Below are 16,429 nucleotides of genomic sequence, written 5' to 3'. Positions count from 1 at the left end.
CAACTTTGTTCTTCTGTCCTTCTTGAAAGATTGTTTTAGCTATTTGGGTTTGTTTGTTTGTTTGTTTGTTTGTTTGTTTTGAAATTCCACATAAGTTTTAGGATGGATTTTTCCATTTCTGAGAAAAAATATCGTTGGGAATTTGATAACAATTGTATTGAATCTGTAGATCACTTGGGCAGTATCGACATCTTAGCAACATTAAATCTTTCAATCTATGAGTATTGATATCTTTCATTCAGTTATGTCTTCTTTAATTTCCTCTAGCAATGTTTTCTGGTTTTCATTGTACAACTCTTTCACCTCCTTGGTTAACTTAATTACTAAGTATTTCATTCTTTTTGATGCTATATAAATGGAGGTGCTTTCTTAATTTTCTTTTCATATTTTCATTGTTACTATATAGAAATGCAATTGATTTTTGAGTGTTGACCTCGTATCCTGCTACTTTGCTAAATTTATTTCTTAGTTCTAATAGTCTTTTGGTAGAACCCATAAGGTTTTCTATATATAAGATCATATCAGGGGTGCCTGGGTGGCTCAGTTGGTTAAGTGTGCAACTCTTGATTTTGGCTCAGGTTATGATCTCACAGTTCATGGGATTGTACCCTGTGTTGGTACAAGCCCTGCTTGGGATTCTCTCTCTCCCTCTCTCTGCCCCTCCCCTACTCACTCTCTCTCTCTCTCTCTGTCTCTCAAAAGTAACTAAGTAAACTTTAAGAAAAAGATCACATCATCTGTGAGCAGAGATAATTTTACCTCTTCCTTTCCAATTTAGATGCCTTTTATTTATTTTTCTTGCCTAATTCCTCTGTTTGGAACTCCCAGCACTGTGTTGAAAAGAAATGGTGAAAGAGTGTTTTTGCCTTGTTCCTGCTCTTAGAGGGAAAGTTTTCAGTCTTTCACATTGAATATGATGTTTGTTGTGGGTTTTTCAGATATGGCTTTTATTATGTTAAAAGCAGCAGTTTGTTTCTATTCCTAGTTTGTTGAGGGTTTTCATCATGAAAAAGTGTTGAATTTTGTCAAATGTTTTTTCTGCATCAATTGAGATGATCGTATGTTTTATCCTTCATTCTGTGAATGTGGTGTATTACATTGATGTTTGTATGTCAAACCATCCTTACATTTCAGGAATAAATTCCACTTGGTCATGGTGTATAATTGCTTCACTATGTTATTGAATTCAGTTTGATAGTATTTTGTTGAGGATTTTTGTAGTAATGTTTATAAGGGAAATTGGTCTGTAGTTCTCCTTTCCTGCAGTGTCTTTGTCTGGATTTGGTATCAGTGTATTATGGGATGAGTTAGGATTTCTTCCCTCTTCTTCAATTTTTTTTTTTTTTTTTTTAAATATTGGTTCTTGAATATTGGTAGAACTTACCAGTGAAGCCATTAGGTGGAGGGCTTTTCTTTCTCAGGAGATTCAATCTTCTGATTAAATCACCTTACTAGTTACAGGTCTAATCCGATTTTCTGTCTTCATGATTTAGGCTTGGTAGGTTTTGTGTTTCTAGGAATGTTTCCATTTCATCTAGGTGATACAATTTTGGGGGGTACAATTGTTCATAGCACTCTCTTATAATCTTTTTACTTTTGTAAAATTGGTAGTGACATCTCCACTTTCATTCCTGATTTTAGTAATTTGAGGGTTTTTTGTAGTCAATCTAGTTAAAGGTTTGTCAATTTTGTTGATTTTTTTTCAAAGAAACAACTTTTGGTTTCATTGGTTTTCTCTCTTTTTTTTAATTCTCTATTTCACTTATCTCTGTTCTAATCTTTATTATTTCCTTTCTTCTGCTAGGTGTGCATTAAGTTTGTTCTTCTCTATTTCCTTAAGTTGTAAAGTTAGGTTGTTGGTTTGAGATATGTCTTGTTTTTTAATGTGTTTATATCTAAACATTTCCACCTTAGCCCTGCTTTCACTGGGTCCCCAAAGTCTTGGTAGGTTGTACTTTCATTTTTACTCAACTAGTATCTTATAATTTCCCTTGTGATATATTTTTTGACCCATTGGTTGTTTGAAAGTGTGTTGTTTATCTGTCATGGCCGCATGCACAGTTAGTGTTGTAGTGAGAGGGTGAAGACCCTGAAGCAGAAGGGAGGTGTAAGCCGTCTCTGGGCCTTTTGTGGGGGACCTACATGGTGTTGCCATTGAATTTACACTTGCCCCAGTATATAAACTATTAATTATGTGTTTTTCATGAAATTGCCAAAACACAGTAACATGTATATAATGGTATAAGACCTTGAAAAAAATCTATATATTGTGCTTTTTATCTGTGAATGGGAGAGTCGTTTTTAGTGGGTGACTGCCGTTTGAAGATTCAGTTGGATGTATACCTAAATGTCGCATTGTACAGTATTGTAAAGTATGCATATTATTGTTTGTGGTTGCATATGGCAATGAAGTGTTTGTTTTATTTAAAAAAAGACATCTGGGGGCACCTGGGTGGTTTAGTCGGTTGGGCGTCAGACTTCGGCTCAGGTCATGATCTCACAGTTTGTGGTTTCGAGCCCCGCATCGGGCTCCGTGCTGACAGCTCAGAGCCTGGAGCCTGCTTCCGATTCTGTGTTTCCCTCTCTCTCTGCTCCTTCCCTGCTCAGTCTCTGTCTCTCTGTCTCCATCTCTCTCTCGAAAAATAAACATTAAAATTAAAAAAAATAAAAATAAATAAAGACATCTGTTATGTACAGTTGAAATAAAATTTGCATTTGCTAAGAAAAAGAGTGTATTGTTTAGTTTAATTTTTATAGTTTTGAGAATTTTCCAGTTTTCTTCTGTAATTAACTTCTAACTTCATCCTGCTATGGTCCGAGAAGATACTTTGAAGGATGCCTAGGTTGTTAAGTCTATTGAGATTTAATTTGTCACCTAAAAGGTGATCTATCCTGGAGAATGTGCATTTGAGAAGTGTTTGTCCCACGTGCATTTGGGAAGAAAGTGCATGCTATAGTTGTTGGGTCGAGTATTCTCTACATATTTATTAGCTCTAGTTCATTTATTATGTTGTTCAAATCTTCTATTTCTTTACTCATCTTTCTTTCTGGTTGTTCTATCCATTATTGAGCGTGCGGTGTTGAAGTCTTAAACTATTACTGTGGAACTGTCTATTTCTCCCTTCAGTTCTATCAGTTTTTGGTTCATACACATAATGGTCTGCGACTAGTTGCATAAACAACTTCTTTTTCTCCTCCTCCTCCTCCTCCTTCCTCTTTTCCTCCTCCTTCCTCCCTCCCCACCCCTCTTCCTCCTCCTTCTCCAAGATTTTATTTTTTAAGTGATCTCGACATGCAGTGTGGGGCTTAAACTCACAACCTGGACATCAAGAGTTGCATGCTCTACCGACTGAGCCAGCCAGGCATCCCAAACTTATTCTTCCTTTAAATATACTCAAGGCTGATAATTCTTCTCCAACCAATGGGCAAAACATCCATTTCCATGGCAAGGTGACCTTTTTGCTTACCGCTAGGGAGGGCTGACATTCAACCAGTATGTTCCTGATGGCCCTATTGGCTGTCTAATGTTGATCAATCAGATGTCTGATTGGATGTTGTGTGTGCGACACTAGTTGATCTTTTCATTGTCACTCTTTCTTTCGGGTAATAGAATTCAGCGGTCATTTTAAATTTTAAATTCAATTTTGATTCAGTAATTAAAATTGGTCAGCCCAGGGAATAATCAGAACTCTGAGCTTGATTGACAGTTGAATGCTCTGTCCTTCCTTCCTCGGCCTTCTGCAGCTGGCTAACTGCCAGATCCCTGACATCTCTGGGATTGCAGTCAGGGAAGAAGGGTAAAGGAGAGCAAGAAATTTCCTTCTGGACCGAAAATCTGGTCAGATGGCTTTATGGTTTCCTAGCCTGATGGATATCTAAAGCTGCCTCTTTCTATCATGGGCACTTTGGGGGGCTCTTCACCAACTCCTCCTCATGAGTTCACCTGGTTGCCATTTCTCTACGGTGGGCTGTGTTCCTCCTTAGGCCCTCACTGCTGCAGAAGCTCCTTCGGCTTCTGCCTCTTAGCAGTATCCTTTCATGGAAGGATGCCCCCTCATGGGCAGGATGCCTTTGAAAACAACTCCATATACGGAGGAATATATAAATACTCTGTTTTTTCTTTGCTTTCTTTCCAAAAGGAGTTAAGAATAGATGTGCAAGTTTACTGGGCTGATGATAGCCTGGACTCAGAAGAGTGGCTACCTCTTATTCTACAGCAAGCTGTATTCTGAGATCCTCCTAGAAATATGGGCTCTGAAGACTGTGCCAGCATAGCAGAGTGGCTACAAGCAGAGGTTTTGGTATCACACTCACCCAGGTTTGAGTTCTGAGTGTGTGACTTTGGGCAAATCACTGAACCTATTTCTCCAGGCCTCAGTTTTCTCATCTGTTAAATGGGGATAAAAATACTACTGACCTCAGTAGAGTTGCAGGGAGAAGCAAACAAGATAACGCACATAAATCGCTCAGTGCGGTGTCTTGCTCATAGTAAAGTGGTCAATACTTACTGCTAACGAGGAGCACCTTTAGGGAATGCAAAAGAAAATCCTTGAATATTCTTGAATTCTAAAAGGTAACAGTTATAACAAAATAAAATAACGATATATCAGTTACAGGCAGGGAGATGATACAAAAATTCATCCATGGTGAACCAGAGTCAAGAGATCGGATTGTCCTTAGGCAGGTTACTTCTCCCCGTGGGTGGGTTAATGTGGGTTTAACGGAGGCTCCCTTGATGTCTGCTATTCTCAGGAGTGGGAGGTGTCCCATTGGTGTCAAGCAGGCTCAACACTTTTAATCATCTATTAAAACTATGTCAGTCTGTGTGCCTTTTTCTGTTGTGGCAAAACATGGGCTCTTGTGCCATGGCGGCTTGACTCACAGTCTCTGCAATCAGCTAGAGGACAAACACTGGCCTGCCTGAGTCAGCGGAAAAGTCCAGATGTTTGTGGCTCATTAACTGCCGGACTGACAGCTATGGAGGTTGTCACCTATGATGAATAAGTACTTCTTATTAGCATCAAGTCCCCTTATAGAAAGATGTCCCACACGCGTAGTTCTTAAAATTGGGGGCAATACATAACCTGTGGTCTTTTAAAAAAACTTTTGAGGCACTTGGGTGGCTCAGTAAGTTAAGTGTCTGACTTTGGCTCAGGTCATGATCTCACAGTTTGTGGGTTTGAGCCCCGCATCGGGCTCTGTGCTGACAGCTCAGAGCCTGGAGCCTGCTTTGGATTCTGTGTCTTCCTCTCTCTGCCTCTCCCCTGCTCACGATCTGTCACTCTCTCTGTCTCTCAAAAATGAATAAACGTTAAAAAATAAATTAATTAAATTAAAAACCTTAAAAATTCTTTTGACTATTTCTTTTCTATGTAAATTCACCAACTCCTCTTTCAGATCCGATGTCAGAGAAGCAGTCATAAATAACCGGGTGGGAGTATAGCATCCTTAAGGCCAGAAGCCGGAGACTGGATTTTAACGCCCTGATGGTGGGGGGGTAAGTCAGAAGTCTTACCTAGATATTTACTGTAGTAATTTCACCTCTACAATGTATTTAAAGGAAATTTATTTAACAAAATGAAGATGTATCTACAGGGACATTCAGATCAGCATATAATAGCAAAAAATTGGAAATGACAGTAGGGGATGGTGACATTCATAACACGGTCATAATATAAAATACTGTTAATGATCTAGGTACGTATACATACACAGAAACAGGTTCACAATATATTGAGTTTATTTTTTTAATGTTTATTTATTTTTGAGAGAGAGCGAGAGAGCGCAAGTGGGGGAGGAGCAGAGAGAGAGGGAGACACAGAATCAGAAGCAGGCCCCAGGCTCCAAGCTGTCAGCACAGAGCCCAACACAGGGCTCGAACTCATGGACTGCAAGATCATGACCTGAGCTGAAGTTGGATGCTTAACCGACTGAGACACTCAGGCACCCCATCACAATGTATTGAGTTTAAAAGGAGGTTTAAGGGGTGCCTGGGTGGCTCAGTTGGTTAAGCATCCGACTTTGGCTCAGGTCATGATCTCGCGGTTTCTGAGTTTGAGCCCCCGCATTGGGCTCTGTGCCGACAGCTCAGAGCCTGGGGCCCGCTTCAGATTCTGTGTCTCCTCCTCTCTCTGCCCCTCCCATGCTCATGCTCTGTCTCTCTCTGTCTCTCAATAATAAATAAACATTAAAAAAATTTTTTAACATGAAAAAGAAAATATACCATTCATTACCATTTTTATGAAGAGAAAAAACCCACAAAGATCAGTAATTGGAAGCTAAGTACTTCAAAATTGTTGATTTCAGGCATTGTTCTGAGTACTTCCAATATGTTGATTTGTTCAATCCTCACACTGTTAGGTGTTGTGATTATTCCCATTTTATAGGTGAAGAAACTAAAACAGAGAGGTTGAAAAGCTGCAGAGCGGGGACTGCGGGCAGGCTGTGGCGTCTGTGCTCTTCTGCACACTGCCTCTCAGTATGGAAAAAAGACTGGAAGGACATTCCCTCAAAACCTTAACAGTGGTTACCTCTGGGAGGTAAGATGTTGAGTGATTTTGTCGTTGTTGATCTGCCTTCTACGGTTAATACATGTTACTTACGTAACAAGACACACTCTGACAAAAATGTTTAAGGTGGATGCCTATTGCAGACTTGAACCCGTCTCTCAGAGCCTCGGTTTCTTCACCTATAGAATGGTAATAATGCCTATCCTGTCGCGCTAAGGCCGAGATTGAGTGAGATAATGTATGCAAAAAAACTTTGATAGTGTAGATTTGGAACGTGTTCAAAAGGCTATAGGTGCTGTAATACAAGGCAACACAAAGTAGAAAGCGGGAAGACAAAAACGTCCACGGAAATTCAGAGACTGTCGAGCTGAACAAACATGGCAGGAGCTTGAGTGGTTTCCTATCTCACCAGATTCTCTTTAGAGGCTTCCATGATACCTAAGGACAGTGTGTCTCTTCTTCTTCTTTTCTTTCTTTCTTTCTTTCTTTCTTTCTTTCTTTCTTTCTTTCTTTCTTTCTTTCTTTCTTTCTTTCTTTCTTTCTTTCTTTCTTTCTTTCTTTCTTTCTTTCTTTCTTTCTTTCTTTCTTCTTTCTTTCTTCTTCTTCTTCTTCTTCTTCTTCTTCTTCTTCTTCTTCTTCTTCTTCTTCTTCTTCTCCTTCTCCTTCTTCTTCTCCTTCTTCTCCTTCTTCTTCTTCCCCGTCCTCCTCTTCCTTTTCTATTTCTTCTTCTTCCTCCTCCTTCTTCTCCTTTTCTTCTTTTTCTTCTTCTTCCTCTTCCTCTTCTTCTTGATAGTGTGTCTCTTCTTCATATCATAGGTGTGATAATTGGGAGACAGGTATAGTCATGGTCTTACATAGAATTCGATGGCTCCCATATTCCAGTCTTTTTTTTTTTTTTTCCAGTGAGTATAGTATTGGGTGTCCCAGACTTCTTCTTGGTATCAATCCGGTTGCCAGTCTGAGCCTGTCTGGATTGTTCTTCTCAAGGTTGCTGCCCACCTGTCTGTTCATACAGCTTCTGGCCTGAAGGACTGGGAGCTCACACCTCACAGTGGAGCAAGAAATGGACAGTTTGGATCAACAGACTAGCAAGGAAACTGGTGGTAGACCTTGGGAGTCCGCCTGTGTGATGAACACTTTAAAAAGCTGATCCAAATAACTCTGGGTGTTCATTTTTTGTGGTTGTCTGGTATAATCACCGCCTTTGAGGATTACAAAGGACAAAGGAAATCCCCTTCACACATACAAACCACCTCCCTCCCATCAGGGGAACTGCTCTTGGAAAAACCGAGACCAGTTCTCAACCAGAGTGAGACAGTGGAATCAGCTGTGTCGGGGAAACAAAACCTTAGCTCCACCCTCTCAGGGTCTCTGGCCTGAGAATTAAAATGACAGAAGGCATTAACAGGAGAAAAACACACAGATTTATTTCATATAAATTTTAGGTGAGAAGGAAATAAAGACCCAAAGAAATGACAATGCCTAAATGCCTTCCCATTAGGTTGAACAAGAGATAAATCGTGGAAGAGTAACTAAAGTACATGGGGAGGGTAAAGGAAGGTAAGTTATTTTGACAAGGTCTGTTAGGACAGAATTCTCCAGGCCTCCACTCCCATCTCTGGTGATAAGAATGTTTCTTTCCTCCTGGTGTTGGAGGACATCTTTCACATGGGAATTTCTGTTCTGTCTTCAGGAAGACAAAGGGAGGAGAGGTCAGAGTGGCCTTCTTGCACCTGCTGTTTTTCAAGTGCCTTTAGTTCAAAATAATCCTTATTTGCCACAGCGGCCAATCTGTGAGTGGCACATTCGCCGCTCTTTGAGCTCTGCGGGAACACCCACGCAGCCATCCTCAAAGATTCTGATTCTGGGGTGCGAGTCCATGCATCAGAGCCCCTTAAAGGTCCTGGAGGCTGAGAACCCCTGGGTCAGAGTCACAGGAAGTGTGGGAGTTTAGCATTGACTTCCTGTACCCCATTTAGTAATTCGGCTGAAATGGCTGTGATGACTGAGAACTGATTTGCAACAGCTTGGGAATGTGTGAGCAACCGGGGAAGCGCAGCAGATGCTTCCCCAGGAAACGCATTCACGGTGTGTGGAGGGGTGTGTGTTCTGATACCAGTTTGGCAACAAGAGTAGAGCCCTAAGGGACATCAAAACATCAGACAGGTGTTCCACTTTGCTTTTTTGGCAAGTTCCAAGAACTCACTTCTCCTAACTGAAATTAGCCATCAGTTGACCGGCCTGCAAGCGTTCAAAGTTGTATTTTGAATTCACAGGTGAGCTTGAGAAAGACAAATAACCAAACCAGCTTGTTTTGAGATAGACAAACTGGGAGGTACATGATGAGCCTGAAAGCCAGTGGGTCCAATTATAGACTTGTTTGAAAGGTGTGGCAAACCTGGGTGATTGCCTCACTGCCCTGCCACTCACCGGGTCTAAAATACAGTAGCAGCCTGCAACTCGCCAATCCTACAAAGCCAGACTTTCCAAAACACCTTTTTGCCCCACTTCTATTTACAGATTAGGTGGGTAAATTTTATGTCACAGATTTTGTTGATTTTGGTTCCTGCTGAGACATAATTCAAAACGCATCCTCCTGGGAAAGGATTCCTTCGAGGGTGCGAATCCCTTCCTTTTCCCCTCCATTCCAGGGGGTCCGGGTATAATGTCTGTAACCTGCACTCCATAGCAGGTGGATTTTTGGGTTTCCAATTGGCACTGTCTGTCCTTGAGTCTTACGGGAAGAACCGAGGAAATGAATCTCCCCAGACATCCAGTTTTCCTCTCTGATAACTTGTCCAGGGAAGAGCCTTTTCTGTTCCTTTACCCTTGGGATGGAGCCTCATTCACTTTTGTATCCCCAGGGCTTGGCAGAGTGCCTGCTGCAAAGAAGGCAGCAGATAAATCTTGGTTAAATAAATGTTTTGTATTAAACACCCACATACTTATTATGCATGTGGCTCCCAGCGTTGGTGGCTGATCTACATCCCGAGAGCTGTTTCTCTGTATCACCATTTTCCTGTTTGAACTGAGAACCACTAATTGGATTGTGTTGGTGGCACTGACTTTAAACACTGGCAGGGGATAGGCAGAGGCTGCAGGGGATGTCCTGAATGGGTTATGTTTTTAGCTCCTGCTCTCTGGTTCTGAGCTGTAATCAGTGCTTGGTTAAGGATGAAGGATGAGGCAGGAGCTATACCGAGAGGCTGCTGGGAGTCTGGGACATGGTAAAGGCTTTCGCAGTGCTCTCCTGAGGGCAGCCTGGCTCTGACCTAGCAGAAATGGAGGCTTCCAACTGCCCAAGCAACCCCGCAGCCCAGTCAACAGGCACTCAGCGTCTGCTTTGGGCAAAGCACCTTTCAGGCACCGGGAAAGACAGAGGTGACTCAGACACAGATGCTGCAGGGAACGCAGAGCCTGGGCTCCAGAGTCTCAGCACTAAACTGCCTGGGCTTCACATTCTTCATCTGCACAGCAGAGATCAAAATAGCACCTACCCCAGAATTTGTGCAAATAAGCAAAAACAATGTAGCACAGGGAAGGGGGCGGTACAGAGAAAATAGCCAATACATCGTGTGTGTTTTCAATACACAAGGGGGCGCCTGGGTGGCTCAGTCCCTTAAGCAGCCCAGGCCATGATCTCATGGTTGGTGAGTTCGAGCCCTGCATGGGGCTCTGTGCTGACAGCTTGGATCCTGGAGCCCGCTTCGGATTCTGTGTCTGCCTCTCTCTCCGTACTTCCCTGTTCAACACTCTTATCTCTTTCTCTCAAAAAATAAATATTCTAAATTTTTTTTTTTTTTTTTTTTTTTAATAATCCAATATACTACACAGGTAAGAATCAGAGGGCAGGGCGATTGAATTCTGTAATACAATGTGGAGCCAAAGAATTTTTTTTTTTTAAGTAACACAGTAATAAGATCCTGTGGAGAGCAGAGAGAAGAGCACAGGGGTGGGAGTGGAGTAGGGATGAATTTGAAAGGTATTTCGATGATAGGAAGAAAAAAGAAATAGAAGCAGCTGCTCAGACTGAACCCGGACTGTTCACTTTACAAACCATTACATTAAAAAAAGTTTACTGCAAGGGTCTTTTTCGAAGTTAAAATCTTGAAGTCATTAAATACAGCCTGGCAATTACCGGGCGTCTTGAGTTTTTAGGAAACAGATGACACTTTGAGTAAACTAAATAGCTGGTGCTTATTACATTCATCTTATTTGACTATAATATGATTAGCACCAGAAAGCCCCATGCTCAAAAATATCTCTTCTATGTATTTCACCAAACTAATTTGATTAACAAACTCCTCTTTTAAAATGCAGCAGCTTAAGTAGGTTTTCTTAAGAAATCTTAAGAGCCGTGACTAGAAAAACATAGGGGTGGGGGTGGGGGGATGATGGCGGCGAAAACCTGAAGTCTAAAAAACGAATTACGTGGGACTTAACAAAAAGTGGACATAAACCCGGCAATGGACATGCTCGTATGTACAGAGAACATGGCGTTCTCTTTTACAACACTCATTTTGGGTTGCTTATCCATTTACCCCAAAGAAGTTGTCCTTTCCCTCTTCCCAGCGCCTCGCTGGCATAATCACCTAAACTAGATCTTTTCTCCCCGTTCACACTTACAATTGGACAGAAAGGGGACTAAGGGAGCCCCCGTTCTCGCCACGTTTTCTTGTTCGAGAGGCTCCGTTCAGAAAACTAAAAGCCGGCCTCGCCCTTCGAGGACGTGGTGGCGGGTGGGTGCGTGGGTTTCAGGCACAGGCAGCCGCAGTTACCGTGCGGGACGTCGAAGGGCTCTAACTGAAGTTAAGGACCAGTGGGGGCACAAAAGAGGAAGTGATGGACTCGATCCGCGCATGTGTCGGAAACGCCTTCACAAGGGCGGCCACTTGGGGAAGTTTCGAGGCTGGCGCGGAGGACACGAGAGAGACCCGCAGGAGAGCCGCAAGCTTTGGGAGCTACAAAGAAGGTCCCGTGATGTAGGAGAAGGAGAAGAGCGTCAGGAGCAAAGTGGGGAGGGGCCAGGCCTCGGGAGGCAACTTTGTTGAGTATCTTCCGCCTGTAAAAACCGGTTACGCGGCACTGCGAACCCACCTCGGGAACCGACGCCGCTTCGGTAATCCTCACCCCCCGCCCGTGGGTGGGAGGCTGGGCCACCAGGGTCTCAGGGCCACGGGGCCCGGGCGCCGGTAGCCCAGGCTGAAGCTGCGGCCCCGAGGGCGGCTGACGCCCCTTCCCAGACGCCGAGCGCGCGCGGGCAAGACGGGCGCCTGGGGTCGCGGGCGCCGCCGCGTCCAGTGGGGCCGGCGGCAGCGGGGCAAGCGCCTCCGCGGACGGACGGACCGGCGGGCGGGCGGGCGGGCGGCCGCCGGGGCCTCAGCAGTTGTTCCCGACATGCTCCTCTCGGGGAGGATTTCAAACCCTGGGCCACAAGCTCGCCTCCCTCGCCCCGTCCGGCCCCAGCAACAGGCGGTGGCGCGCGTCTCATTGGCCGGGCGGCGCGTCGGCGTGTGTTGATTGGCCGCGGTGCCTCCCGGCCCCGCTTCGGCGCTCGTCGCCTCCTCCATTTTGTCGGTAGAGGCGGAAGGAGGAGGTCGGGTCGGGAAGCTGAGGCGGTCAGCAGCTAGCTCATCGGTGCCCGTGGGTTTCGTACGTCCCGCGCCTCGTCTCTCCCTGGAAGGGGAGGGGGGCTTAGACGCCGAGCAAGAGCCGCCGCCGCCGTTCCGAGCTTGAAGTCGGTGAGTGGCGGCGGCGCCGCGGGCGCGGCCATGTTGGCGGCCGCGCTCCCCATTGTTGGGGGAAGGAGGGGAGATCGGGGAACCGGGTCGGGCGCGGCCGGCCGGGGAGCACCGGGGCCCCGGGCCGGGCTCGAGAAAGGGAGCCGCTCGGAAGCCAGGCCCCGTCGGAAGGCCCGAACTTTCCGGGCTCGCGCTGTGAATGACTCACGGGCTGTTAAAATAGTGTGCAAGGGCCCCTGAGCCTTCCGAAAAGAGGGCTTATTTGTTTGGGAACTTGGTTTCTTGGGGTGTTAAATGAAAACTCGGAATGGCTAATGCTCACTGTAAGGAGGCATGTCTTATAGTTCAGAGGGAACATCGGCTTGGGTTATGACTTGGGAAAACTTCAAGATGAGGTGGAGTCGAGAGTTCGTAACTAAAGGAGACACTTCTGGACGTAGGCGTGTTGGGCGAGGAGGCTTTTCGAAAACGGATACGCGACCTCCCGTAAGATTGGAACTTTCTGAAAGGATTTTAAAAACATGGGTCTCTTTAGGAAACTCCTTTTAAGCCAGCTTCTTGGCATGGCTGCAAAAGCTGATGCTTCCCTAGTCTGAACATACTGGTGACAAAATCCGTGTGAGACTCAGAAAAGTTCCCCAGTAAAGGTAAAATAATTTGTGGGACTCGCAGACCCCCGTCCCCAAATTCCCCACTTCCTGGATCTCAAGGCTGAGAGGAGCTTTTAAATGATGACAGTTACAAGGTTATTTTCTACCTTTGTTAGTTCAGGAAGTAGCCATTCGTAACTGTATTTCCGCCGTAAATCTAAGTGATCGCTTTCCCCCGTGTTTTTGAGTTGAAGTAATGAACTAGTCTTTGCTTTTCTAGCTAGGACTTCTCTCATACTTGTGTGCTGAGGAGACTCAGATGTTGGCCTCAGCTCCTAGGCTGAACTCAGCAGATCGGCCCATGAAAACTTCTGTATTGAGACAAAGGAAAGGATCCGGCAGAAAGCAACATCTATTATCCTGGGCTTGGCAGCAAGGAAGGGGACAGGTAGTGGAAATCCTGCAATCCGAAAAGCAGACTGAAAGGTATGAAACTCATGTTGTGGGGGCAAACATCCTAAACCGTTTGTTTTTATTTTTTGTTTTTGTTGATTCAGATTTGTGGAGAAGCTTGTTTTTAAGGTGATAAAGGCTGTGAATATAATGTGTGTACACACATAGGATGGGGTTAAAGCAGTTGAGTAGCAATTTTAAAATGATTTCTGGAATTACAAGTTGAGGCTTATCTATAGAAGCTTATTAAAGTTTTGAACTTTTCTTACTGGAATTTTGCTCAATATTTTCCCTTTACTTACAGGTGACAAAGAAGCTGAAGATGGGTGGTGGAGAGAGGTATAACATTCCAGCCCCTCAATCGAGAAATGTTAGTAAGAACCAGCAACAGCTTAATAGACAGAAGACCAAGGATCAGAATTCCCAGATGAAGATTGTTCATAAGAAAAAAGAAAGGGGACATACTTACACCTCCTCAGCAGCTGCACGGCAGGCCATGCAAAATGGGGGGAAGAACAAAAATTTTCCAAATAATCAAAACTGGAACTCTAGCTTATCAAGTTCTAGCTTACTTTTTAAGTCTCAAACTAATCAGAACTATGCTGGAGCCAAATTTAGTGAGCCACCATCACCAAGTGTTCTCCCTAAGCCACCAAGCCACTGGGTTCCAGTTTCCTTTAATCCTTCTGATAAGGAAATAATGACATTTCAACTTAAAACCTTACTTAAAGTACAGGTATAAGATAAAATACTATTTAAACTTAGTTATATTGGAGGGTAGTTGTCAATTGTTTCAGACCAAATTCACTAGGGAACTAATCTATTTGTGTAAAATTGCTAATTAATGTAGAAAATCTAATTAGACTTCATCTTAACTTGTTTTATGTGTTGTGTGCACTGTGATGTGATGGTGGGATCAGTGCAACTTAAAATAACAAAATTATTCATCATAGTACTTGATACTAAGTGTTCTCAACTGAGTAACTTAAGTGGTTTAAGTTTAGATTTGGGGAATGGTAATCAACTTTTCCTATCTGTTGGGTGAAAATACTAATTTAAGATTATCATTCATGGATCACTAGATTGACTTGTTGAAAGCTAGTGAATCTGATTTTAAGCATCTAGTTAAGACATACAGGGACTAAGAAGTAGTTGAGTATTTGAAAGTTTAAAGTCCTAGAAACACCCAAACCAATAATATGCCAACAATCCTATGCACTGCCAAAAAGAAAATGTGACTTTTTCTTAGAGAATGGTTGCATTTTAGTAAACTGTATGCTGGTGAATGTAGAAAGGGCACTCGTGGCTGTCTAATTTAGAATGAGACCACATATGCCAATGGCCATTTCTTTCATGCAGTGAGTGGATAAGCGTCTGCCAACTAATGCACCAAAACCAGTTTTTATAGAAACAGTATTTGGTGGTCACTGAGTAGCTTTCAGAATACATTTTTTGTATTCTAGCACTGCATAAGCTATTCTGACAGTGATCTGGTCTCAAAAGTTATCCCTGCAAAGCTTACTTAAGTGGGGAGCTGTATAATGTGAAAGTTTTAAGTACCTAGGAAAGAGCCATGTAAATATATGTAATAAACTTGTAGCATATGTAAAGTTTTGTTGGCATTTATCCTATAAAAATAGAATATTTTAGTATGAATTTGCTGAATGTAAGACCATGACTCTTGTTTTTTATGCTATGGCCTGATTTTAAAGGTCCAAAATAATTTGTTTTTAAGGTTTGCCCTTGTGCTAAAGTGCTGGTGTATGTATAATTGATCTGGTGGTAAACTATATTTCAAAGTAAACCCTAGGTGTAGTAAGTTTTATATAACTGAAAAGGTTTTTAAAGCTGCTAAAACACTTCCTATTTTTAAGAGATGTGAAATGCAGTATGGGACTATTTTAATTTTTCCTCCCTCTAAGCCCAAAGATTAACCATTAAAAGGTCCCTCCAATCTTAAAGATTCATTTTGGCTTTTAATAATTTTTGTAATCTATAACATGAATATAGTTTAGTGTATGATGCCAGTATATATATTTTTTGTTACTAGTAAGTGCAACCCAGGGGACCACTTAATGTAAAAGATGCAATTTCTTGCATAACTTGATAACATACTTTACCTAAATATAAATTAACCCAATAGTGAATTACAAATGTGTGTGGGAGAGTCAATTTAAAATTTCTGATTTTAGGTGCCCTATTCTAACTTGGCAGCTTTTGACATTTTAAAAGAGAAGGGTGAAGTTGTCTTTCTCCAAGTAAATTCAGATGAGGTAATATTGCCCAAATCAAATAATGGTATTCTAAAGACAAGTTTACATAGTACTTAATGTACATATGCAAATTTCAAGCATGAAATTAAAAAATAAAAATTGCTTCTTCCCCCCCCCCCAGTGGTTGGTTTGTATTTTGTAAAGAATTACGACTATTTTTAACGCACTCATAATCCAACTGAAGAAACGGTAGGACTGCTGGTTTTTATAAGGCAACCAATCTGCCAACTGATAGACACATTTGGATCAGTTCAACAGCTATACAATTAAACCTGCTGTTTATGACCAGCCCCCCCACCCCCACCCCCGAAGCAGGGCTAACAGTAAAAGGACACAGCATACTTTGGAAACTAAGATTCTAGTTCAAGAGAGTAAACCAGGTTTAATTCCCTGCATCTCTCCCTTTTCTCTACATTCTAAGATGACTGAGGTTTATAGAAAACAACATTCCTCAAATTGACAAGAACGGTTACATATGTTCCTATGTAAAAGTATAATTTCCACCAGGAGGCTTTGGGAGGGGGGGGTGGGTTAAGGCATCAGAATACTCCATAGGTTCCAAGAGATAGGGGTAGCTTAAACTAGTTCAAGAATAGGTTGTTATCAAGGCAAGGCTATTACTTTATCATGCAAACCATAGGAAATAAATGATTTGGAGGAAGTAAAAATTTGAGTCTCCATTTTCCCCCCTATTCTCTGTGTAATGTCTACAGGCAGTGCCAAGGACTGTCAAATTCTTTACTATAACCAGTGGAATTTCACTAGATTTAACAGTTCTCAGCCTAAGTGTGCTAATTCTGGATTTATGCAGTATTAGGTGTTTGGTTTGGGATGGACTCCAGTGGTTAGTTGTTCAGACTTGA

At 42.8% G+C, this 16,429-nt stretch overlaps 1 protein-coding gene across 2 annotated transcripts; it reads left to right on the top strand.

Annotated features, from left to right (window-relative positions):
* Positions 1-11,300: 11,300 nt before the first annotated feature.
* PNRC2 (proline rich nuclear receptor coactivator 2) lies at positions 11,301-15,681 on the top strand. 2 transcript variants are annotated; one of them, XM_058718649.1, is made up of 3 exons: positions 11,301-11,628; positions 13,121-13,326; positions 13,598-15,681. In XM_058718649.1, the coding sequence occupies exon 3, from the start codon at positions 13,616-13,618 to the stop codon at positions 14,033-14,035; it is 420 nt and encodes a 139-aa protein (XP_058574632.1). In that variant the 5' UTR covers positions 11,301-11,628; positions 13,121-13,326; positions 13,598-13,615; the 3' UTR covers positions 14,036-15,681. The 2 variants fall into 2 exon arrangements, with proteins under 2 accessions (XP_058574632.1, XP_058574631.1); XM_058718648.1 differs by lacking the exon at positions 11,301-11,628 and adding an exon at positions 11,676-12,250.
* Positions 15,682-16,429: the final 748 nt, after the last annotated feature.

This window comes from Neofelis nebulosa, chromosome 2, assembly GCF_028018385.1.
Source record: "Neofelis nebulosa isolate mNeoNeb1 chromosome 2, mNeoNeb1.pri, whole genome shotgun sequence".
Lineage (NCBI taxonomy): Eukaryota > Metazoa > Chordata > Mammalia > Carnivora > Felidae > Neofelis > Neofelis nebulosa.
The sequence above is the reverse complement of the archived record's forward strand: the minus strand, read 5'-3'. Positions and strand labels throughout refer to the sequence as shown.